The sequence below is a fragment of the Dasypus novemcinctus genome, chromosome 16 (assembly GCF_030445035.2).
Source record: "Dasypus novemcinctus isolate mDasNov1 chromosome 16, mDasNov1.1.hap2, whole genome shotgun sequence".
Classification (NCBI taxonomy): Eukaryota; Metazoa; Chordata; class Mammalia; order Cingulata; family Dasypodidae; genus Dasypus; species Dasypus novemcinctus.
The window spans coordinates 32,477,510-32,502,812 of record NC_080688.1 but is presented as its reverse complement, the minus strand read 5'-3'; the positions used below and the strand labels follow the sequence as shown (position 1 = coordinate 32,502,812).

The window sequence follows — 25,303 nt, the reverse complement described above, 5'->3', positions numbered from 1 at the left end:
TTACATATATCTCACCTTGGTTCTGTATCTCTGGAAATTCCAAAAAAAATTTTTTACCTAAATTTATTCCCACATATTTTAATTTTTTAGTTGCTGTTCTAATTAGATGTTTTTTTCTTGATTTAATTTTTAGATTGTTCATTATTAGTGTATAAAAGTACCATTGATTTTTGCATGTTGATCTTGTACTGTGAAACTTTGCTCAATGTGCTTAGTAGCTGTTGCAGATTTTCCAGGATTTTCTACATATAGGATCATGTTACCTGCAACTCTGACTAAAATTTCTAGTAGAGTTAAAAGCATTGGTGAAAGTGGGCATCCTTGTCTTGCTCCACATCTTAGGAGTAATATTTTCACTTTTATTGGTATGATGTTAGCTTTCCTTTTTCTCATATATGCCCTGCATCATGTGGAGGAAGTTTCCTTTTATTCCTAGTTTTCTAAGTCCTTTTATGAAAAAGGGGTGCTGGTTCTTGTCAAATGCCTTTTCTGTCAGAGATAATCATGTCATTATCCCTTCATTTTATTAATATGGTATATTATGTTGATTATGTTGGATCTCTTGTGTTCCTGGGATAAATCTCACTTGATTGTATAAATCCTTCAATGCGCCGTTGGATTTGGTTTGCTAGTATTTTGAGGAATTTTGCAGCTATATTCTTAAGGAATCTTGGTCTGTAGTTCTCATGGAATTTTCATTTGACTTTAGTATAAAAGTGCTGCTTGCCTAGCTGAATAACTTAGAAAGCGTTCACTCCTCTTCAATTTTTTCAGAGTTTGAGCAGAAGTGGTGTTAATTTGAACGTTTGGCAAAGTTCACCAATGAAGCCCTGAAGCTGGGTCCTGGGCTCTTCTATGTTGGTTTGAAAAAAAACTTTTTTTTTTTAGAGAAGTTGTAGGTTCACAGAAAAATCATGAATAAAGTACAGAGGCCCATATACCACCCTATTGTTAATGACTTACATTAGTGTGGTACATTTGTTACAATTCATGAAAGGATATCTTTGAAATTGTACTATCAACTATAGTCCAAAGTTTATAATAGGGTTCACTGTGTTGTATAGTCTTTTTATTTTGAAATTTTATTATACTAACAAATACAATGTAAAATTTCCCCTTCTAACCACATTTATATGTATACTTCAGTGCTATTTATTACGTTCACAATGTTGTACTACCATCACCACCATTCATTACCAAAACTTTACAGTCACCCAAATAGAAACCATGTAAAATTTAAGCATTAATTCCTCATTCCTTTCTCCCACCCCACCTCCTGGGAAGCTAGATTCTAGATTCTGAGTTTGCTTTCTAACTACTTTATATCATTGTGGTCGTACAATATTTGTCCTCTTTTGTCTAGCTTATTTCACTCAACATGATGTCTTCAAGGTTCATCCATATTGTGACATGTTTCTATTTACAGCTGAATAACATTCCATTGTATGTATGTTTCACATTTTATTCATTCATTTGCTGACAGATGCTAGGATGCTTCCATCTTTCAGCAGCTGTGAATAATGTCACTATGAACACTGGCATGCAAATATCTGAGTTCCTGCTTTCAGACCTTTTGGGCATATACCTACAAGTGGGATTGCTGGGTCATATGGTAGTTTCATATTTTGCTTTCTTAGGAACCACCAAACTGTCTCCCACAGTGGCTGCACCATTTTAAATATCATCAGCAGTGATCCTGTTTCTCCACATTCTAATATTTGTTATTTTGTTTCTTGTTTGTTTAAATAGTAGCCAGTCTATAGTGGGTAAAAAAATGGTATCGTACTGTGGTTTTGATTTGCATTTACCTAATAGCTAGTGGTGTTGAGCATCTTTTTATGTGCTTTCTGCCATTTGTGTATCTTCTTTGGAAAAATGTATTTAAATCTGTGTCCATTTTTAAATGGGTTGCTAGTGCTTTTATTATTGAGTTGTAGGATTTCAGGATATTAAAACCTTATTGGATATGTGGTTTCCAAATATCTTCTCCCTTTCATCATAGTCCTTTGATACACAGTTTTTCATTTTGATGAGGCCTCCATTTATGTTTTTTCTTTTGTTGCTTGTGCTTTGGGTGTAAAGTCTAAGAAACATTGCCTAAGGTCCTGAAGAGGCTTCCATTATGTTTTCTTCTAAGAGTCTTGGTTTTTATATTTAGGTCTACAATCCATTTTGAATTGAATTTTGTATACAGTGCGAAACAGGGGCCCACCTTCATTCTTTGGCAGTGGACATACAGTTTTCCAAGTACCATTTGTTAAAGAGACTATTCTTTCCCCATTGGGTAAACTTGGCAACTTTTGTCAAAAATCATTTGGCCATAACTGATTTCTGAACTCTTACTCGGCGTCATTGATTTACATCTGTCCTTGTGCCAGTACCATGCTGTTTCGATTACTCCAGCTTTGTAATAACTGCCCCACCACCATCACTACCGCATGGCTCCCTTGTCTGTTTGCTCATTGTCTGCTCTCTCTTTTTTTTTTTCCTCTCATCTGTTTTTGTTTCTTCTTTAGGAGGTACTGGGAACCAAATCCAGGACCTGCCATTGGGAAGTTGGCACCCAACTGCCTGAGCCACATACACTCTCCATAATAAGTTTTAAGATGGGGAAAGGTAATTGCTCCAACTTTATTGTTCTTTTTAAAGATGGCCTTGGCTATTCATGGCTCCTTATCATAACTTCCATATAAAATTTGATGACTGATTTTTCCATTTCTGCAAAGAAAGCTGTTGGAATTTTGATTGGAATTGTGTTGAATCTGTACTCACTGAGTAGAACTGACATTTTTGAACATGAAGTATCTTTCCATTTATTTGTCATTAATTTCTTTCAGGCAAGGTCTTTTTGTTTTCCTTTACATCCTTGGTAAGATTTATTCCTAGATGGTTTTTGCTTGTTGATCTTGTACCCGTGCCACTTTACTGAATTCATTAGTTCCAGGGGCTTTTGTGGACTTTTCAGGATTTTCTGTATATAGGATCATGTTATCTGTAAATAGGGAAAGTTTTACTTCTTCCTTTCCAATCTGGATGCCTTTTCTTTTTCTGGCCTAATTGCTTGTCTTGTTTCTGATCTTAGAGGGTAAGCCGTTAGTCTTTCACCATTGAGTATGATGCTGTAGTGGGTTTTCCATAGATGCCCTTTATCATTTAAGGACTTTCCTTCTGTTCCTAATTTTCTGTTTATGGTATCTTTACCTGGCTTTAGTATTGAGGGTGATGTTGGCTTCACAAAATGAGTTAGGGAATAATACCTATCCTGCTCAGTCTTCCAAAATATCGAAGAGGAGGGAATAATTATTTTTGAAATGTTTAGTACAAATTCACCTGTGAAGCCATCTGGTTCTGAGTGGTTTTTCTCTTAGTAGTCACTTTTTGAGGCACTATAGGTATAGTTTGTGTGCTTCTAGGAATTTGTCTATTTCCATTTAGGTTATCCAATTTGTTGGCATAGTTCACAATATCCCCTTAAAGTCTTTTTTTAGGGTGGGGGAGGAATCAGTAGCCATCTCCCCTTTTCTGATGTTGTGTCCTTTTTGTCTAGCTAAAGGTTTGTCGATTTTACTGATGTAACCAACTTTTGGTTTTGTTGATTCATTTTTTTACCTATCTCCTATATCTCCACTCTAATCTTCAGTTTTTTTCCTTCTGCTCACTTTGGGTTTTTCGTTCTTTCCGTAGTTCCTCTACATGTGAGGTTAGGTTACTGATTTGAGTTCTTGTTTTTAAATTTAAGCATTTACAGAGAAATTTCCCTCTGAGCATCCCATAAGTTTTTGGTCTATTTCTGTATTCATTTATTTCCTAGTTTCCCTTTTATTTCTTTGATACCCCCTGGTCATTAAGAGTATACTGTTAAATTTCCCACATATTTGTGAATCTTCCAATTCTTCCTCTGTCATTGATTTCTAACTTCATTCCTTCATAGCTGGAGAAGACTCTTTGTATGATTTCAATCTTTTTGAAATCATACTTTTACTGAGACTTGTTTCTTGTCCTAATTAATATGTGGTCTATCCTAGATAATGATCCATCTATACTATAGAAGAATGTATATTCTGCTGTGGTTGGGTGTTTGTGTGTGTGTTAGGTCTAACTGATTTTATAGTGTTGTATAAATCTTGCATTTCCTTATTGGGTTTCTGTACCGATGCTCTATCCATTACTCAAAGTGGTATTACTGAGGTTTCCTGCTATTCAAATCTGTTAATATTTGCTTCATATATTTTGGGGCTCAGCTGTTGGGTACATATATGTTCCTAATTGTTTTATCTTTTTGATGATAGTATACTTCTTCATTCAAGTCAAAACTTACAAGTCTATTTTATCTTTTATTACTATGACCCCTCCAGCTCTCTTTTGATTACTATTTTTTCCATTCTTTCACATTCATCCTATTTGTGTCTTTGAATTTAAGGTGACAGTATATAGTTCTACATAATTTTTTTTTAAATCCATTCTGCTACAACTCTGCCCTTTGAGCGAGGAGTTTAATCCATTTATATTTAAACTAACTACTAACAATGTAAGACTTTCTTCTGCCATTTTGGCTATTTGGTTTTTCTAAGTCTTATATCTTTTTCTGCCCAATTTTCCATTATTATCTACTTTGGTGTTTAGTTGATCTTTTGTAGTGAACCATTTTGAGGCCCTTCTCATTTCCTTCTGTGTACAGTTTTGAGGTGCTTTCTCTGTGGTCACATTGGGGCTTAAATCTGACATCCTAAATCTAACAATTCTATTTGATTTGATACCAACTTACCTTCAATAGCACACACTATGTTTCTATATTTCTCTGTTCCCCTACTTTTATGTAGTTCTCATCACAAATTACATCTTTATACCCTGTGTCCAGAACTATAGATTTATCATTATTTTTGTATTTGTACTTTTATATCCTATCAAAAGTTAAAAGTAGAATAACCAAAAATATAATAATACTGCTATTTTACAATTACCCACACAGTAACCTTTACTGGAGATCTTTATTCCTTTATGTGCTTCAAATTATGGTCTAGCGTCCTCTCCTTTCAATCTGAAGAACTCCCTTTAACATTTCATGTGGAGGAAGTCTAGTGGTGATTAAGTCCCTCGGCTCTTATCTGGAAAGGTTTTAATCTCCTCAATTTTCTAAGTCTCACAGGATGTAAAATTCTTGGTTGGTAATTATTTTCTTTTAGCATTTAAACTATGTTGCCCTACTGCCTTCTTGCCTCCATGGTTTCTGACAAGAAACTGGCACTTAATCTTATAGAGGCCCCCTTGAACATGATGCATTGCTTCCCTTTCAGGAGTCTCTGTTTTGGCATTTGATAGTTTGATTATGATGTCACTGGGCATGGATCTATGAGTGTATCCTGTCTGGGGTTCACTGTGTTTCTTGGATGTGTACATTCATGTCGTTTGTTAAATTTGGAAAATCTTCAACCCTTATTTCTCTGAATATTCCTTTTGGCCCTTTCGCTCTTCTCTTTCCAGGAATCCCATAATGAGAATATTAGTATGCTTCATGGTGTCCAACAAAAGTCTTAGGTTTTGTTCACTTTTTTTTCATTTTTATCTTTCTGTTACCCAAACTAAATAATTTCATGTTTTCTCTTAGAGCTCACTGATTCAGTCTTCTGCCAACTACAATCTGCTCTGGAATGCCTATAGGGAATTTTTTTGTTCATATATTTTTTCCTAATAGCCTTCAGTTCTTTTTTAATGTTTCCCTTTAGCTCTTTGAGCACATTAAAGGCAAATTTTAAAAACCCTTTGGTATTTCCAAAGTCTGGTTTCCTTTGTTGATGGTTTCTAATGTTTTGTCTTGTTGGATCAGTCATCACTTCCTGTTTTTGTCTTTTGTTGAACACTGTGCATTTTAATATTTTAAAGTTTTAATTTTGGGAGCCTCAAGTTGTCTGTTCCTTAAGTTCATATCCAGTTAGTGATGTGACAGATCTCCTTGAACGCCAGGAACTAACAAAAATAAATAAAGCACACATACACACACACAAAAATCACCTTTCAGTCTTTGCAGATTGGCTCTGTGTTGGCTAGTACTCTCCAGAGCCTAATCCTCTCACCAGTGAGCCTAAGATAAGCCTCGGGTAGAAGTGCAGAGTCCTCTCTAGCCTTTTCTGAGCATGTGTCTTGCCCTGACATTGCCTGCTCATGGCCTGAGGAATTCTCCTATTTACAAGGATCCCAAGACCCCCTCTTTTCCCTATGAAATAATTTTTCTTTCTGTTCCCAGACACTTTATTATATACCTTAAAGTTGGTAATCTTTTGCTCCAAGCCACTAGAATTTGTTTCTTACACTGATTGAACTGTTCACAATCTGCTTCTGCATGCTGCTTCCCTTTGAACAGCTTTCAGCCCGTCTGGGTGAAAACCATTTCCTTTATAATGAAACTTCCTGTCTGTACACTCCCAAAGGCCCATGATTCTCTTCACCCTGACCTCTCCATCAAGTCAGGGTGAAAAAGCACGATACACAAAACATTTTTCATACTTTAAAGCACACGCTAATGTATTCAGCATCTGTTCGCATATGCTAAAGGATTAAGAGATCCTGAGAAGATCATTTAAGTAGTATATGGGATATGGTTTTTGATCAAAGACCATTCTGATTCTTTTAATCTGAGGAAAAACATCAGGAATCGTATGCAAGAAGTTAGCAAGAGCTTATGAACATTATTCTCAGGGAAACTTTGGGAGGGCTGAAGGATAGGAGGTAAATACAATGTAGTGGAAATCAGTGAGAAAACAAAAGAAATTACATATGTATGAACTGAATAGTTCCCTGGCAGAATCTACAAAGTAGGAAAGGTTAGTTCCTATGGGTGTAGCCTCACTTTTGGAGTCAGGTTTTAAAAATAAGTACTACAAAGAAGTCCCTTTTGTAGATAAATTTAAGTGTCAGCAAAGAATGCTAATTTATGGAAATAGCCTTTTTTTGGCAAGAGTATAGAGAAGATGGTTTAAACATCTTCAGAAAGAAAGACTCAAATGCATTTAATTTACGTTTGTTTATTGTTGAAACATCTCGTTTTGAACATCAAACATTGCACCAAAGTGAGTCATTTATCTCAAGACAATTGTCTTTACCATAACTAAGAGTACTGTACTAATGTTTACACTTAATTCCTGAAAATTTAAAACTTATTAGTGGCATTACTCTCTAATAATCAAATACGTCTCATCATAGATTGAACTTAATAATTATTAAATTGAAAGAGCTAAGTTTCCCCTCTTTTCCTACTTTCAAAACAAACCCAAAAAAAAATTTTCACCTGGAAAGAGCACTTACTTGAAATAAAAACTCAATTTTTAACTAGTTTCAATAAACCTGGGAAGCTCTAAACCATGGGAAAACAGGGCTTCTCAGAGAAACATGACACTTGAAAAGAAGATAAAATTCCCTGAAGAGCCTGTGTTTGCCAACTTTTGAGGAGGGGAAGAGTTAATTTTGTAAAAAAAGTTCTTGCCTGTACCTTCAAGAGTGAACTGCAGCATGGTGTGTGCAGGTCTCAGAGTCAAGTGGGGTTCTAAGGGCAGAGGTACCTTCCAGACATTTGGTTAGCTGCTGTTCCTCAGCAATCTGACAAGAGTATAAAGGTGGACCCAGACTGAAAAACACTATCTGTAATTTTTAGCAGCTTTCATTTTAGGGCATCATACTAGTAAGTTATTTTTCCAGTTGAAAACTATGTAGATGTTTTTATTAAGCACAGCAAAACACAGTACTCAACAATGGGGCTGAGTTGGCATGCCTACATGTACTTCCTAAAGCCTGAAGATGATATAAGATGCCTACCTTTCACAGAAATACAACCTTAAAACACACGGACATAAAAGCAACTACTACAGTCAGACTGAATTGGGGAATGTGCCATTTAATCAATGGAGCAACTGGGAAGAGCCCAATCTGTCCTGCACCTCCCTGTGATATCTCTCGTCATTGAAAACAATGTGGGGGCAATGCTGCTTCATCAACTTCCCATCTGAAGGCTCTGTGTACAAACATACTCAAGGGCATCTCTCTTTCACAGAAAGAACAAATGTCATTTGTACCAAATGGCAATGGATTTTTAGCACAAACTTGATACTTTCATAACACTATAGTAATAGTAAGTCATCTATGTTCAGTAAAAGGGACTCCTTTAAATAAGGAAAAGACAACATTAATTAGCATATATACCCACTGGATCAATCTGCAGCGACAGTCTATTGCTATGGACACTGGGATGAAGGGACCAAGCCACCCATACCCAGGCTGGGAGACCCTGGTTCCTCTAAGGAAGGCCTATGTGTCCAAACAGAAGAGCATGTCAAGAAAAAAAAGAAAAGATCAACCTAAAATGACTAAAGAAGGTGTGTATTAAGATTTTTTTTGTACCGCACATATGCAAAGAAACCTTACTAAGCACAGGCTAAGTGCATAAAGCTCACATTCTACCTCTAAACCAGAGGCTTTAGAGAGAACATGCTAAGGGCATTTATGAAATAAGGTAACTGCTTATCTGCTCTACTAGGATTTTAAATCACTAATTAGATAGACCTTCATATAAACATAACCTAGTTTCCCTAACCTACTGTACATAAATACTTTCATTAAACACAAACAGTTAGTCCTGAAATATTTAAGGTGAAAACGTTTGAACTGGAGAGAGCATGTGTTGTATCTTCTCTGGGAACATGTGCCTTCAAGGTTTTGTCACTGAAAACTGTATTCAAGGCATTTCAAAATTGTCTCTGCATCTAACACCACACTAGGGATAATGGATGAAATAAGTCTGGGCACTTCAACTCTATCTTGAAAAATACCAATCTTATTTCTCCATCTGTAGATCAGTATGGTGAGAAGAGCCCACCAATATAATCACAGGGGCAAAAGAGGAGTCAGAAACAAAACCATCCTGAGAACATCGCACCTGTACTGCAGCTGCCACTTTCTGCTCCCTCACTGATGGAGCACTACGAACTTTGGTCATTTCAGTCCCCTCCTCTGCCGAGCTCTTGAGTTTAATGCTGAGGTGATTGTCAACACCCATCCTGATCTCGCCAGTGGCAACCCGGGGATAGGCACATAGCACACAGCCCTTCTCTGGTGCTGTCTGCTTAAGAACCAATGGCCTGAGCTCAATCCAACCAGGTCTATAAAGTGATCTGCTCTTTACTTTTTAGTGAAAATACACTGGCACCCCCATGCAAGGTCTCCCATAGCATCCTTGGTTGCCAAGAGGACAGAGAGCAGTGGACTGATGGAAACTCCAGAAATCCTCTTTCTAGTGGCTCCCACTGGCTCTGATGCCAGACGCAAAAGGCTGTTGGCCAGTGGCTATCACTGTTTCCCTGACAAATCTATAGCATGGAATTTTAGAAAGTCCACCTACACCGGGAATAGGCAGAAGGCTAGAGAAAAGGACTCTTCCCAGGACTGAATACAACTGTCTGCATTTCTAAGGCCTCCTTGAAAACAGATGGGTTACTACTATTATTTTTAAACCTGATTCCCAGCATTAGGACTTTAATTGCAGCCATCCAAGGTATACCCGCAAAGCCTGTTTCTGCTGGCTAGGTCTAAGAAATAAGTCTTCCGTCATGGAGAAGCCACAGAGGAGAAGCCCACACTGCTTCACGGTTAGGGGCCTCCCCGTTTCTAGGCATGGACCCCCAACCCGGAGGCAATATGCCCAGACAGGGGCTCGGCCATGAAAGCAGCTGTCTTGTAGCAGTGCAGCAGGAAAGGCGGAGTCCAGAGAAGGAACGTGCACAGATGGCGCTAACTGGCACACTGGTGCCCTATTTTAGACAAATGCAATCTCGACTGCCCAGGGGTGAGGGTGGGGAACACTTCACTCTGTTAATTGTCACCTCCACTCATTGAGCATCGCTCTTCTTCCTTTAAAATTGTGCAGCTAAAAGCCAGCATACTATTCAACCCAATGCCCATGTGGTGACCAACAGAGGTAACAGACAGCTCACCTCACGTTTAGGGCACTGAGCTCTGGATATGGCCACGCCTGGAAGCCAACCTGGGAAAGTGGAAAAGGACGGCAATCCCAGTCCCAGGGAGCACTACAGGTCCCTGGCTGGGAGAGCACATGCTTGCGGCAAACTCCCGTCTCGTCGGCACTGGTGGCTCTGAGGTTAACCCAATCCTCTGCCCGGCAGAAGGGCCAGTCGCGTTCCTGTCCGGTGAGGCTGGGTGACTGTGGACCTCCCCGCTCCCGCGAGGCAGCCCCTCAGGCCAGGTCATCTAGGTTCACAGCAGGGATCGGATCTCGCCAGTAGCAAAAGGAACTGAACTCCGGGCATGGGAAGGCAGAATTCTGTTCTTTATTGAGAAGTGGAAACACATGCTCCACGAGCTCAATCAGTCTGTGATACCTAGGAGGAGTTGTTGAGGGAGAAATGCAGACTATTATTTTAAAACTGATCAAAGAGCACAGAACTATAGATTTTCCGATTCCTCACAAAAGTAAATTCAGAGACAAGTATCAAGTCCCTTCCCAGAGTGTAAATTTCTTCAAATCTAGGATAATCAGCAAATTTTTTAGAGGAAACCCCAGGTGGCAAGGAGTCTCCAAAAGAGAGGGGTAGCTCTGATCCTTCAAGCTGAGCCTGACTCTTAGTTAATACCCGTTGTTCCTAACTTTGCCTCTGGCAGTGGGCCCCATGTTGAGAAACTGAACACACTTACGATGACTTGTTTCCTTTGGTCCTTTCTTGTATTAATTCACCCTTGGGGTTCACCGTGAATATTCTACAGTCAGGAACTCCGACTTGGGTGTAAGCATAGACATCCTGCAGAAGAAAACACCAAGCCAGGGGATTATAGGGAGAAGAAATCAAGAGCTGCTTCTTGCGTTCCCCGTGAGTCAGAAGCACTGATAAGCAGAAGACTCCTAGGGAAAACATGAGCTTCAGGCAATGCACACTAGAGAGATGCCAAGGCCTCTGGAGCGGGAGCGACGGCAGCACCTGCCACGCCTGGGACCTGATGGCCCTGTGTGACGTCAGGTAGGTCAGGGGGCGAAGGTGGAGGGTGTGGGGGGCGCCTTCATGCCAGCATTCTGGGGTTGATCCAAGGACATGGCTTGGATCCACTCAGAACACAAGTCAGAACCATCTGAGGAAATGGAACCAAAACCGCAGAAACAGGGAAGTCCTTCTTTAGACACCAAAATTCTGGGGCACATCTCCACCTATAGGACCTCCCCAAATACTGGAGAAATTTGAAAGAGATAAAGTGAAATCCTATTTAGCAGAACTGGTTTGCATTTTGCTAGGGAAAAAAGGGGGTGGGGCAGAGTACGGTATGCGACACCCACCCCGGAGTCAGGAGGGAAGAAGTATAGTTAAAACTACAAGGCCCCACTTCTCCAGCCCCAACCCACAGGCTGTCTGGTGTTGCCGCCACCTTGATGTAGTCACTGCTAAAGAAGACTGGGTGGAGGAGGACTCTGGGGATAGAATCTGGATTCCAGGAGCTGCTCTGCCATTTACTCCTTGTGTCATTTTGGGCAAGTGGCTTCACCTGTCAGTTTATTTCATTTAAAATAATGGTAATAATCCCTCCTTTAAATGAATGTTTAGAAAAGCAAAAGGAGACATAATCCAAGTAACACAATGCTGGGCACATGGCAGACAGTGGTTACAGCTGCTATTTAATGCTGTACTAGGCAGTTGTGGGAGAGGCAAAAAGGGCAGAAGTGGTCACTGTCCCTAAAGAACATGTATTTCAAAATTCCACCTTTCCAAGTGCCCATCCAAATATGATTTATCTTCAGAGTTTCCTCCATATGGTAGAAAGAGCCTAGGTTTGTGCCTCAGCCATTTTAAAAAGGGGGGGGGAGAGGAGGGGGCACCGGCGTTCAAAAATTATGACATGGATATACCCGACAAAGTACTCTCCTTTGAATTCTACCTACCAATGAGCATCTGTAGCCCAGAGGTGGCACTTACATTTGGGCGGTTTCCAAAGGCAGCGTAGAAGGGCTGCTTTGATGGTGCAAACAAATTCCTGATATCATTTAGACACTCAATTTTGAACTTTTCCGGTTTCTTTTCTATCACTTCCCTAGGAAAAAAATACAAATATAATCACCACCAAATTCAAAATGGTATTTTCCCCTGGTGTATAGGCCTGAAAAGATTTAGTTCTCCCAACAATTCAATTTTTAAAATCCTTTGTAACTAGTATTTTTTTTCTTCTTTCCCAGTTAGTCTGAGGACTAAGAAAGAATGATGGGGTTTAGGAGAGACCTTGAGAACTCCCAGCACCCAAATTTTCTTCATCATATTGAGACACACCAGGTGTGAGCCATAAACTCTGAAATACACTACATGGCCCTGGCATCCATGCATGCCCACCTGCCATCCTGAGCACCTGCCCCACATGTGCACAGAGGCAGCGAGCCTGCCAGGGAGGTACCTGTGGAAGGCGGAGAACAAGCTGCTGGGAGACAGCATCAGAGGGCCCCGTGGCAAGATCGTGCCTTTGTCATTGACCCAGTGAAGGTATCCTCGAGTCATGTCAGCCATGCCTATGGCACGGGCAGAACAGTACAGAAATTTGTAGCCATTCCTAAAAAAGAACAGAAACATCATGCTTAACCCATGTGCTTTGGGTAAAGGCGGGGAAGACACTTTTAAATGATCTAAATAAAGTTCCTCTCATTTACTCTGAAAATTAAATTCTTGAATTTAGTGGAAACTAGTTAGTATTATAAAGATTTCACCTTTCTATGGAAAAGACCATGGGGAAAAATGAAAGTTTATGTAACTAAGGTTTATGCTAACTTTTAAAGTATTACTATTATATATTCAGCATCTAGTCCATGAAAGCCAGATGACAAAACATAGTAAACAGTCTATCTTCAACTATCTTCTGTAAAGGGAAGATACAAAGGGTCTTATTTCTAAGACTATATGCAGTATGCAAACCACTCTATTAGACAAGGAGCAAAATTATACCTGGGTACTGACACACTCCTAATTTACATATTTCAGCATTCTGGACTAACACTTTGATCTCTGCAGTTTTTCAATCACATTAACTCATACATCAGGGCCCTGCAAAGGCCACGGCACTGCTTCCTCAAAGGCTGCTCTAACGGCGAGGACCAAGGACTTGCCAGGGGCATGTGGGAGTCACAGTTCTGGGAAGGTGAAGTGTGAGAATGGGAGTCCAGGGATTGAGAATGCCAGACCCCAAACCCCATCCCAGAAAGCACCTGCAGGAAACAGGCCCCAACAGAGTGTATGAGGCAGGAGGGCAAGTTGTTTAAGAGCATGGTTCTGACGTCAGATTTCGGATTAATCCAGGCCCTACTATTTACTGCCCAACAACCCTGAAAAATTATTAAACGCTTAAGCCTTACTACCATTTTTGAAAGAAGATAATGTTTATCTACTACATTCATATAACAGAATTCTTCACATCTATTAAAAGGAATGAGGGAACTATAAATCCTGACATGAAAAAAATCACTAAGCCACATAAAGTGAAAGAAGGCATAGCACAGTGAGTATAACACACACCCCAGTGCTTATACACGCAGACTGAAGGATGTGCGAGAAACTACAAGCAGCGGCTGCCTTGGAGGGAAGGGGAAGCCAACTGCAACTGTTCACTGAGTATATTTCTTAACACGTGTATAAATAACCTCATAAGGCTGAGAGAAACGCTTCTCCTGTGCATGCGTTACTAGTCAAATACAATTTTAAAATAGCCAATAAATAAAACCAAAAATGAAAACAGGCTCTTGTTAAATTCTGGCTTAAAAATAGTATTGTTAAAAATTACATGAGGTAACATAGCTGAAACACACTATGCAGTACTGGGCACACAGCTCATGTTCCATGGTGTGAGGCTACAAGGAACCGAAAAGAAGAACAGCAAAAGCTGGGCCAAGGGCACATCATTCACACAGACTGTCACGTGGGCCGTCACCTGCCATGCTATCTTGCTGGATACCTACTCATTGATGGAGTGGTAGAGCTTCGCTATGCCCTGATGAGTCCAGTCTTTACCCAGCTGTGGGAGAATCTGCCCCAAAGCATCAGACCTACAAAAAGGGGAGAAACAAGAAAAGGTATCAGGAATCAAATGTATAAAGCTGAGTTCTTTTCTCACTTGGTTAAACATCTGCCAGTAAGTATCTGGTGGGGATAGGGATACAATCAGCAAAGGCGATTTCATTACCACAGCCCTGTGCAATTGCATAGCAGTCCCAAATATAAACAGGCCTGTAAAAGTAGAGTCAGAAAAGAGAGCCAGGTGTTCACTGAATTAACTTACAACCTCTATCCTTTTTTTTTTTTTTGAGGTACCAGGGTCTAAACCCAGGACTCCATGTATGGGAAGCCGGCACTCAGCTACTGAGCCACACAGGTTCCCTTGAGTGGGCTCTTTCGTTTGTATGCTTGTTGTAGTTTTTTTGTTTTGTTTTTAAGGAGGTACTGGGAACTGAACCAGGGACCTCCCATGTGGGGAGCAAGTTCACTCAATTGCTTGAGCCACATCCACACTCTGTACCATCCTTTCCCCCTGAATCTGCTTTGTTTTTTTAAACCTCAGACTTAGAGACCACATAACAAAATCTTTCCAAAGGCTGTTTTTGACTTTACATTTGTATGGCTCCACCCATAAAATGACCCTGTGTGGCCTCACTCAAGATGTCTTACTGCCTATCGTTTAAAAAAACACTCCTGACTGTAGCTGAGGAACCCCTCAACGTACACTAACCTGCACCCCCAGTGCTCAGGCCAACCCTGGCCACTCAGACTGGGCCTGGACTTACTTGGTTATTGTTCCATCGATATCAGAAATGATGATCTTGTCGTTCCAGTCCCAAAGGTAAATGGTCCCTGCGCAGCGGCAAGTGCCTTGATACTGGGTTGTGATACTAAATACAACATCATTTGGGCCATCCTGAAGCTTCAGTTTTGCCTTTCATTTAAAAAAAAAAAAAAAAAAAAGTAAGGAAAACCAGCTGAAAATATCCACTTTGAAACAGAGTTTAAATATTTATAAGAACAAGCAAGGCAGTTTCTTTCACACCCTCTCATGGCTGGGCATGCAGCTGAGTGCACAGCACGCGCACACTGAGATCAGCGGAGCAAGGCACTATATGAACAGTGCTTTGGGATTCCAAAAGACTTTTCTGTGACAAAAAACAAAACCTCTCTGTTCTCCCTCCATACCTGAGAATCACTGCCTTGAGGCTTAATCTCCTGCTGTTCCCTTAGTGAAAATGGATAAAACTCAGGGGGTGGGAAATAAACACGGAAGGAGGAAATTGCATCTAAATAGGAAAATATGCTTTCTCTGGTTGTTTGTGGTTCCTAAGAGAGTGCATGGCCCAGTGGGGGGCTGGTTATTAAAGCTTTATCAGGGAAACATGCTGAAGACACAGAGGCCTTGGTTCTCTCCCAGAGATCTCAGCGGGGAACCAGGGTACGGGCACCCTGTTCTGTTGTTCATGAAAATTTAAACACCCATGACCCATGCTCCATATAGTTATGCGTGAGGCTTGCCCGTGGGATGGATAGATCAGACAGTTACTAGGATGGGCCCTACTGTATCCCACAGATCCACATGACTCACGATCTGATCTGAGGAGAGCCTCAGAGACTTCTTGTAGGAGGTTGGGCCGGCATGGCTCAGGTGCTCCCCTGGGTCAGGGTCCACGTGGACTGACTCTTCGCACTCCTGTGAGCCCTCATCGCTGGATGAGTCACCCTCAGTCGGCCTAGTCAACGACAACCCAATTACTCAAGAGGCACCAGATACTGATGATACCCTCTCACTTAGCATCAAGAAAAGAAAGACCCTGTAGTCCATCTAAGTTCCCTAAAGGATCTACCAGTCAGGGATGGAAGCATTGTTCCGTCTGTTATCATCCCAGGTTCAGTTTGTCATGCCTGAAACATTCCTATCATTAAGTGCTGGGCCACCTACCTCTTCTCTCTCCTAACTGGGGAGCTCTTGCTTTCTGCCTGGGACTTATCTTCTGCTATGACAAGCAAAGATGTACTGACTCTTGCTGAAAAGATTATGTACAAATCAGAAGGTACAAACTAAAGAAAAAGTTGTTTATATTGGTTTTATAAACCAGTGAGGAAGATATTTATATATTCCTTAAAAGAAGAGGGTAAACAATAAGAAAGTAAACTCTCAGGCTTAGAAAGACTATTAAATTAAAAAGTTAGGGATTGGGAAAAGGAAGAATTTGACAGGGAAAAGTGAAATAGGAGCAGAACCAAGAATGGGGTATATCATGAGTGCCTCTTGTCAGGGCCAGTCAATCCAGAAGTCCAAGCGTGCTGCTTTCAAGGAATGCAATGCCTAAGGATTACCAGAGCCAATCTTTCAGACTCTTTTCTCCCTCTGCACTTGATAGGAAGTGGAGAACAGGGCCACAGGGGTGTAGTAGTACACCTTAAGCTAGCCCCTTCCTAAAATCTTACTTTTTACAGGTACCACGTTCCATGGCTCCATGACAGGTGCCAGGTATTTAGGAAGAACTGATGAGTGTATTTACATTCCTAAGCTGATAGACTCATACTGTTCTAAAAACTATTATCTGCTGAGTGGCACAAACAAGCCACTTAATGTCATGCAGAAGACATTTCTAAGAATTAGGTAAAATTGGTCAATCAACTTTTAAAAAACCACAACGGTCAAAGCAGGAGCAGTCCAGGTGACTGAGTTCTGCAGAAGAGGAAGGGGCCCCCACCTGGCGTTGGTCGGCTCCTTTGTGCTCGACGAGAGGTCACTGGTCTGTGGTGCCTCAGATTTCCCCTCCTTGGCCTCTGGAAGCTGAAACAGCAGAACAATGGCAATACGCAATGTTTTTTCCTACCAATAAGCAAAAATTCATCAGCAGCTCTTTCCAGGAAAGAGTGTAACTACTTTCTGAATCCACAACTTATTATAGAAACATTTACAAAACAGACTTTCTCTAATTTGAGCCAAAGGACAGAAACTTGAGAGAGGTCATATGCTGCTATACAAAAAGCTGTAGCCGACAGGCCAAAAGTAAAACAAACGCTAAAAGAAAACCATTTCAAGTCACAAAATAGAAGATGCCTGGTCCTAACTTGTTGGGTCTTCAGCAGAGACAGGCACCGCAGAACAGAAACGACTACTGCTTCCTTCCCCTCAGGGCAGCCCAGCAGGTAGGGGAGAAAGGCCTGGCAGAGGCAAGGCACCTGCAGAGGTGGGCCTGAAGGAGCCCTCAGCCACCAGAACTTGGTTCAGGCAGGACTGCCCTTAGAAACTATGCAGAGCTTCCTGATTCCCCTTTTTCAGATGGTTTTGGGAAACCAAGATGTGCTCTACTACTCTGTTTAATATTGGTCTCAAAATGAACCTCTTCTTCTGGTGCTTTGCAAAAAGATTCTGGTAATCACATCTGGAATTGTTCAGGAAGATAAAAGCTTTTGCTTCTATCTGAAACATAGTGTGGTGAAGTAGAAAGAACACAGGCTTTAGAGTCAGACTCAAGGTCAAATCCCATCTCCATCACCCACCGTTTCAAGACCTCAGGCAACTGACTTAATGTCTTGTGCCAAAGTTTCCAAACTTGTAAAATGAGAATTCAAATATATGTATAGCTGTTGTTAGAGGCAATGCAGTACTTGAACACAGTAACTGCCTCAAAATGCTAATTATTATCATTGTACTACAACACTGGATAGCCTAAACTGACCTGACTCTTGGCAGAAAGGGGTTTTGACTAAGTGAAAGATACTTTTTTTTCATCTCATGAAAAGGATTACCTCTAGGCCTTTACCTGTTTGGCCATGCTTTCTCTCTTACGCCAAAACCACCATCGACCAGATTTCTTTGGCATCTTATCTTTGACCCAGGACTCGACTGTCGCCTGAAAACAATCAAGTTGGGTTAGTCTGGGTAATTTATCAGTCACAGAGCATCAATGATTTCCTACCATTAGTCTGCAGGACAGTGTTTTATTATGGAATGGGAGGATGTGAGCAACCTTCTCCAAACCTCTGAATTCCTCAGTGTTTTACCATCTCTGGCCGACAGACAAGGTCCTGCTCTTAAGGCACTCCAGCTCTGTGGAGAACCAGCTAGAAGTGCTGGGGTGAATGTGGTGAGGGTGGGGCATCTGCTTATGAAACTCACCTTAGAGAAGGGGTTCTTAACAAGGGGTCTGTGTGAACTGAAATTCAAAAAAATATTACTCTTATGGGGATGTGCTGCTGTGGGTGTGATATATTTATTAAATAATACACAGTATACTGTGGACTTAGAAAGGGATCTGTAGGATAAAAAAAGTTTTAAGAAACCTGCCTTAGGGGCTGGCCAGAAAGCAGCTCTAATTCCCTATCCCTGGGAAAATGGGGCTCTCATGACTTCAAGGATAAATTAGACTGATGGTGGAGGATAGAGTAAAAAAAAATCTTCAGCTTCTGTAGAACAGGTATGAGCCATGATTTGGCCTGGCCACACTAATACCACCCTTCTGCTGGCCACATCTCCCTCTTCCGCTCTTCTAGCTGCTTCTTCCCATATTAATAAGAGGTTTTTTTTTTTTTCCATTCATTCCATATTTCATTAAAAAATTAGTAGTATGGGGAGTAGATGTGGCCAAGCAATTAAGTGCCCGCCTCCCATATATGAGGTCCTGGGTTCAAATCCCCAGGCCTCTCGCCCCCCAAAGTTTAGTCAAATCTCCCAATTTTTATACACAATCAGAAGAAACTGGCATAAATACCTGATAAAAGTGACAGAGAGCAGCAGAAGCCTGGGTAATTTCTTAGATTTTGGGCATGATATAATCTGAGTGCACACATATGGATTTTTAATAATAAACACTAAACTCAAATAAGATTTAGAAATTTGAGTTAGAAATATGCACACATGTATTGTGATAAGTACTATATGCTGTTGAAATTTCAGAAAAAGCAAGAAAGGGGAATGGGATCATCTCACCTTAGGCAAACTCTTCTGGAATACCTGCAAGCTAAGGATCATGGGAGCAGCTAAAGCCCAATTGTAGTAACTGTAAGAAACAAAAATTTTTCAAGACCATTATACACAAATACACACAGAGGAGGGAGAGGTAGAAAGAACATGAAGAACTGCTTATTCTTTCCAATAAAAAGATGATCTGTTAAATTTTTTGCCACACAAGTAATCTTTGCTTCAGGCCAAACTTCTATGAACAGAGAAGCAACTAAATCTATGAAACAGAACAACATTTTATTGCCTCCTTTAAAAATAAAGTCAAGGCTTTACTTACATTTCATAGTCACTGTCTATTAGCCCATTTATTAGAGATGGCATATTTTATATCAAGAAAAAATGTAATATTTAAAAATAACACTTGGGGAAAAAACTGCAACAGTATTTAAACAACAATAAAAGCGAGAGTATTTACCGGTTATATATCCGTATTACAAGATTAGGATTGTCTATAAGCCCAGGATTTTCTGCAAATTCATGATAAGTAATGATATGCTCCATGAATTTTTCTGCAATGTAAAAGAATAATGATCAATCCGGTGAGAGACTACATAAATCCCTACATGCAAATCATCACAATCCCCTCTGCACTGCAGGAATTGTAGGCTGAAAACAGTTTTGTTTTTGTTTTTCTTTTTTCACTTTTTTGTACACATCAGAAGCAAAATGTTGGATTTCTCCCACCCCCAGGACAAGACAGAACACTTCATTCCTCTAACTCTGCCACCACTCCTCCCCCAGTTAAAAAAACAAGAGAAAGTGACATGCCAGCAACTTTCAGGAAAATAGATTACAGATGTGGTGAGGGAGGGAGGGAGACACATTCGGCCTGACAGACACAGACACAAAATAACTGCAATGAAAACGGTTTCCATTCTCTGAGACAGACATCTTTACTAGAAGTCAACTGCCTAACTGGGGACTCGTCAAGGGGGACTTAAGAGTTTTCAGTAGTATGCTATGCTAGAAAAAAACAACTAAAACATATCTTGGAAAAAAATGATAGAATTTGGCTTGGGTCTGATAAGAAATAAGTCCCAAGTTATTACAAAGTGAATTTCACAAGTTTTATACCTGTTCATAAACCTGCAGCCTAGTAGACAGGGATAAAAGATATTTCTTCTAATGGTTCCTCCAAGTTATTTGCATATTGTTTATTTTACCTGCCATTTCTGCCCCCTTGAACAAAAGCTTAAGTTACCAATATTTAAAACAAAAGTGTAACTATGCTTTACATTCCCTCCCTCTCTATAAAGAGTTTGAGAATTACCAAAAGAATATGATCTAATTTTGTCCACAGAAGGAACCAATGGCCATAGCACATGTTCCCCATCACCCACCCCCCAGCACACTCTTAAAGGTCTTACACAAAATAAAACAAACAGAATTAAGACATGGAGAAGAGGCATAATGAATATCCTGCACCCCTAAAGAGAAAAACTAAGGAAAACAGTTCTAAAGCCATGATGACCCAGCCTGCCGCCTGTAAGCTGCCTTCAGGGCCTCTGAGGGCGAGAAGATCAAAGATGATGCCAGTGATGGAATGAAAATCTTTCCTGAAAGAAAAACCAAGGGCCACTAGCCAAATAAAGAAAATACTAAGAGTTTACTTTACCTTTTTTTTCTTTTTTTAACCAGAAAAACCATTTAATTCAGCAGTCAGTTTTCTACAACTTCAGGGCGGTACAGTCATTTCTAAGGCCCAGTTCTTTCTAGGAGGGCAGCAAAGCTACCTCTGGAGTTTGTTTAGCACCTTCGAGGCACACTCCCTCACCAAATACTTCGTCACTCCAGGTAAGGTCCCTTCACTGAGGGTGTATAGGGGCTGATGTCACTGATACCAGTCACTCATATAAGATCACTATCTAAGGGCAGGTTTTCAAACCAGTAGATGAGCAGGCAGTTTCAAGGCGGGGCACACCGCCCCCCCGCATACCTTTAGAAATTTCTCCATTTTCACTGAGTCCCCCGCAAAGTGAGAGGGTGACATCCGGCAAGTCCATGGCAGAATCCGAGAGGCATTCGGTGCCGCTGTCAGCTGCTGCACTTCCCACAGACTGCGGGGACTGGGAGCCAGAGAGCGTGTCTGATTCGGGCCACTGCCTGGAGCCAGGCTCAGATTCACTGGGAGAGAAAGATTTGCCTTATTACATCTTAAATTCCTTGCTCATTACATGCTTCCCTGGGGTCTCAAACCAAGTAAAACACCCTCTTTTCAAACAGAAGCAGACTGACCTACAATCTGACCAAAAATCTTCCTCTTTTTAAATTTATTTTTGACCATAGCTTTTCTTAACTAGTGTTCAGAATCATAAATGACATTAAAATAACTCAAACAGCACTACTGAGGAATTAACTGTGAAGAGATAAATATGTCACAAAATCCCTACAGTCATTCACAATAATGCAAACATTTAAACTACAGCCTTTCTGATTTTAATTAAAGGAGTAAAAGAGTTACAAGCATTTATTTACTTTTCCATGATGAAAATGATGGGGTAATTTAGAAAAATACGATGTTTGGAAACCTTTTGATCCTGACTTCCCAGAAAAAGCTGTGGTACTATACATACATTCTATAGACAATTACCATTGCTTACAGCTGTATCAGTTAAAAAAAAAACAACAAGGCTTTTCTAAACTCATCTGTTACCTCACAAAGCAGAAGAAAGCAGAAATTAGGCAAGAAAAAATCTCAGGAAGGTAGACCCACTTAGAAAAAGAAATGTATTGAAAAATAAATTAGAGGTAAACTGTTTTTACACTACTAAAGATAAGACTATTCAACATTTTTAAGATAAGGCACAGAAGCCAGGTTTCAGAAAATGACCAACACTAAGGGAAAGCTCTTGTAACAGAGCATGAATTTGAGAGAAAAGCACAGGGAAATGGTATCTTAAGTCTCTCAGTCATGAATGCTTACTACTCTCTGTCCTTTGAATGGATATTTAACAGCAAAATTGAGATACTGCTCTAAAATTTTCCAATTCATTAATTTTGTCCAAAAAGCCAGGATATTTAATGTTCAATTTTAAAAATTAATGTATTTGATCCAGTAAAGCTATATGATCTTTAGAAAAAGAATTTCAAATCTGAGCAGCAGGTGGCAGGGTACAGATGTTGTAAAAAGAAGGCAGTGTCAAAGCTATTACGTTTTGCATTTGAATCAACAAAAGATTTGGGTCTTTGGAAAAATTCACTCTTAACAGCAATGCACATCCCACACCAAAAGACTGCAACTGACTGGAAGAACAGAAGAGAAGGTTCTCTTCACTGCAAAGGATGAAAAAGGAGGAGGCCAGGGTAAAGCAGAAAAACTTGTAATAATGCCTTGGGGTGGAGAGACAATGTTAGCACTCAGGTTGATGTGGGCTATGGGTGGGAGGCTCTTTGTCTCTTAAGAGATAACCTAAACTATCTGTAGCTTGTGGGTGTGCGATGATAAGAGGCTGCAGTCCTGCCCTTGGTGACTAAGGCAAGGACTCCAGTCCCAGGAAACAGTTTTAACAATGCAAGGTCTATAAACTTTAAGTATTCAGGGGAAATGCAAAACAAATACGCTAAAAACTTATCTAGAATGCCTGAAGTCCACGCTAAACGCTTACCTAAGATGTGGAGGACATATATGCTAATTCAAGTCTATTGAGAACTGAAACAAAAAGGATCACTTAACCTTTCCTCTCTGTATAAAAGAAACTCGAAAGTCTTGTTCAGGACTCCGGTTTGCAAGAGGAAGCTCCCAGCTCCCCAGTCCCGCTGGCTGTCAATAAACCCTTTTTCCTTCTCAAAATCATTTCTGAGTCCTGGCCTCTCTATTCACAAATTATTGAACCTCACTCAAATTCTACAAGATAAAGCACAAAGAGAAGACAGCTGTAAACAAAACCTGTTTCTCTTTCTCCTGGCACAGTTTCCTTTTTCCAGCTTCCCTTGGCAGTGAGGTATGCTCATGTGTCCACATGATTTAAGTTCTCCATGTGGGCAGAAGTGCCGTCAGCCTCTCCCAGGCCTGGCCCATAAAAACCTCCACATGGGATCCTCTCTTCTTTCCATCTGCTGGCTGCAAACCCTGGACTCCAAAGGCTGTAAGAGTGTGGCAGAGCCTCAAAATGGAAGGAGCTTGTGTTCCTGAATCCCTATGTGGGAGGCTTCCCACCAGGAGTCATCAGAGAGCAAGAAATAAACTTCTAGTCTGTTACGCCCTTGAGATCTTGGGTTTATTAGTGACAGCAGCTACTGTTACCCTAACCATTGTAACATCTAAATACGCGGGGGATGCACCTGACTCAACATGGAACCAGATCAACAAGAATGATGTAACATTTTAAGGTTTAGCCGTAATTACAAATTCTGGATACTGAGTATTAAAATTTACAGTGATCATGACAAAAACAAAACAAATGCTTATAAACATTAAAACAGTCTATCTTTTAGTACTTAAGAAATGTCTCGAGAAATAATTCATGAGTAGGCACACTTTGTAAGTGGACAATGACCCTACCAGCCAAATTACAATACAGCATAGTAGGGTCCCATTGGATTAGTCACTTCCATTTTTTTAAAGGAAAACTAAAATACATTTTATGAATATAAATGTAAATAAACATTAAGAATTGGGAAATCTGAAAGACTAATAATCTTAAAATAGCTCACATTTTAACTTTTCCCACTTTTTACTTATTTATATATATTTATATAAATAAATTAATATATTTAATATATTAATTAATATATATTAATTAATAATAATATATATAAATAGATATATATATTTATATATAAATAAGTAAAAAGTGGGAAAAGTTAAAATGTGAGCTATTTTAGGATTATATATTTTATTTATATTTATATATATATATATATATATATAAAGGAGCAGTTTCAGTTCTATCACCTTAAAGCCCAACTCTTTTTTCAAATGAAGCAGATATTTTAAAACAAATTTAGGACAGAGAATTAGGAGAGTTTTAAGGACCTTCCAAAAATATCTGTTAAAAATTTAAGTGTCATGTCAATCCAATTTCCGCAAAAAAAAAAAAAAAAAAACCCTAATGAAACAGGTTTTTCAATAATTCATTTAAAACTGTTTGTATTCAAGCAGTAAGATACATCCATGGGAAAGGGAAACTGCTTTTGTAGTCACAGGGCATTACAATGGAATTCCCATAAGAATGGAAATGAACTTGGGAAAAAAGCACAAATATATGACCTTTGTTCAAGGTTTTAGAGTTATTCAAAAGAGTGGGGGTGGGACAGAGGGAGAGGGGGACAACGGTGAGCCCTACGGTGAGCCCTACGGGGAATGTGGGGAAGAATAGGGAACAAGGCCTCACCACACCCAGGCCTGAGTTCAGAGACAGCCTGGGAACTCAAACACACCGCAGGAGCCAAAGCCTTCTTTGTCAACTGTTTTCAAACAAACAAAAATATATCACCTTTAAAAACACATAATAAGACTTCTGTAAAGATGGCAGACTAGAAAAGCATGGGACTCTCTTCCCAGAAAAACACCTAGAGGACAGGCAGAAACAAGTGTCAAAAAAATCTAGCATTTAGAACAGGGGAAGGCAGGACACAGCCCAGAAAAGAGAGGGGGAAAAGGTAAAGAGTTGTGACAGCAAAACTGTGAGTTAATGCCAAAGCTGCTACTGCTGGCACACACCCCTAACACCCCCACCCCACATACTATAGACACTTTTGAATTTCAGGCTTCTGGGCCCGTAGTTACAGACAAAGGGGTCCACCTCCCAAGAAATGGGAGAGAGAGGGAAAGAGCCCAAAGTTGACTCAGCTTTTGACCCACAAATTTGGTCTGCCTCCTGCCATTAAATTCCTACAAAAGAAGAGATACATTGAGCATTTGAGTAAAGTCACCATCCTAATCAGATGTGTAGACATCAGTAAAAAATTACAAGCCATACTAAGGAAATGGGAGAAATGGCCCAGGAAAAGAAATATATCAAAGTCCCAGAAGAGTGTGGGTATAGCTCAGTAGTTTGAGTGCCTGCTTCCCATGCATGTATTAGGTCCCAGGTTCAATCCCCAGTACCCCCAAAAACAAAAAACATAATCCTTGGGGAGCAGATGTAGCTCAATGGTGGAGTGCCTGCCTTGCAAGTACAGGGTCCCAGATTCATTTCCTGGTACTTTCTTAAAAAGAAGCCCCAGAAGAGACCCAAGTTTTGAGACAACTAATCAACAAGATGCACACAAATTTCCAAAATCAGATTAACAAGCTGAACAACAATATGGTTAAGAGATAAAGGATATCAAGAAGATACTGAGCAAAGTGGCAGGATACAAGATC

The 25,303-nt window shown here is 40.1% G+C and overlaps 1 protein-coding gene across 4 annotated transcripts in view; it reads right to left on the bottom strand.

The window, feature by feature from the left end:
- Window positions 1–7,003: 7,003 nt before the first annotated feature.
- The window catches only part of LPIN2 (lipin 2), a 121,803-nt gene continuing 103,503 nt past the window's right edge, over window positions 7,004–25,303 (bottom strand). For all 4 annotated transcript variants that reach the window (XM_012517969.4, XM_058277491.2, XM_004474400.5 and 1 more), the window contains 12 exons: window positions 20,933–21,120; window positions 19,412–19,505; window positions 18,964–19,033; window positions 17,798–17,887; window positions 16,739–16,821; window positions 15,607–15,751; window positions 14,801–14,949; window positions 13,979–14,065; window positions 12,430–12,582; window positions 11,961–12,075; window positions 10,696–10,799; window positions 7,004–10,382 (listed from right to left, as the gene is read on the bottom strand). In XM_012517969.4, coding sequence (XP_012373423.3) covers window positions 10,238–10,382; window positions 10,696–10,799; window positions 11,961–12,075; window positions 12,430–12,582; window positions 13,979–14,065; window positions 14,801–14,949; window positions 15,607–15,751; window positions 16,739–16,821; window positions 17,798–17,887; window positions 18,964–19,033; window positions 19,412–19,505; window positions 20,933–21,120 — 1,423 coding nt within the window. In that variant the 3' untranslated portion in view covers window positions 7,004–10,237. The remainder of the gene's footprint in view (window positions 10,383–10,695; window positions 10,800–11,960; window positions 12,076–12,429; window positions 12,583–13,978; window positions 14,066–14,800; window positions 14,950–15,606; window positions 15,752–16,738; window positions 16,822–17,797; window positions 17,888–18,963; window positions 19,034–19,411; window positions 19,506–20,932; window positions 21,121–25,303) is intronic.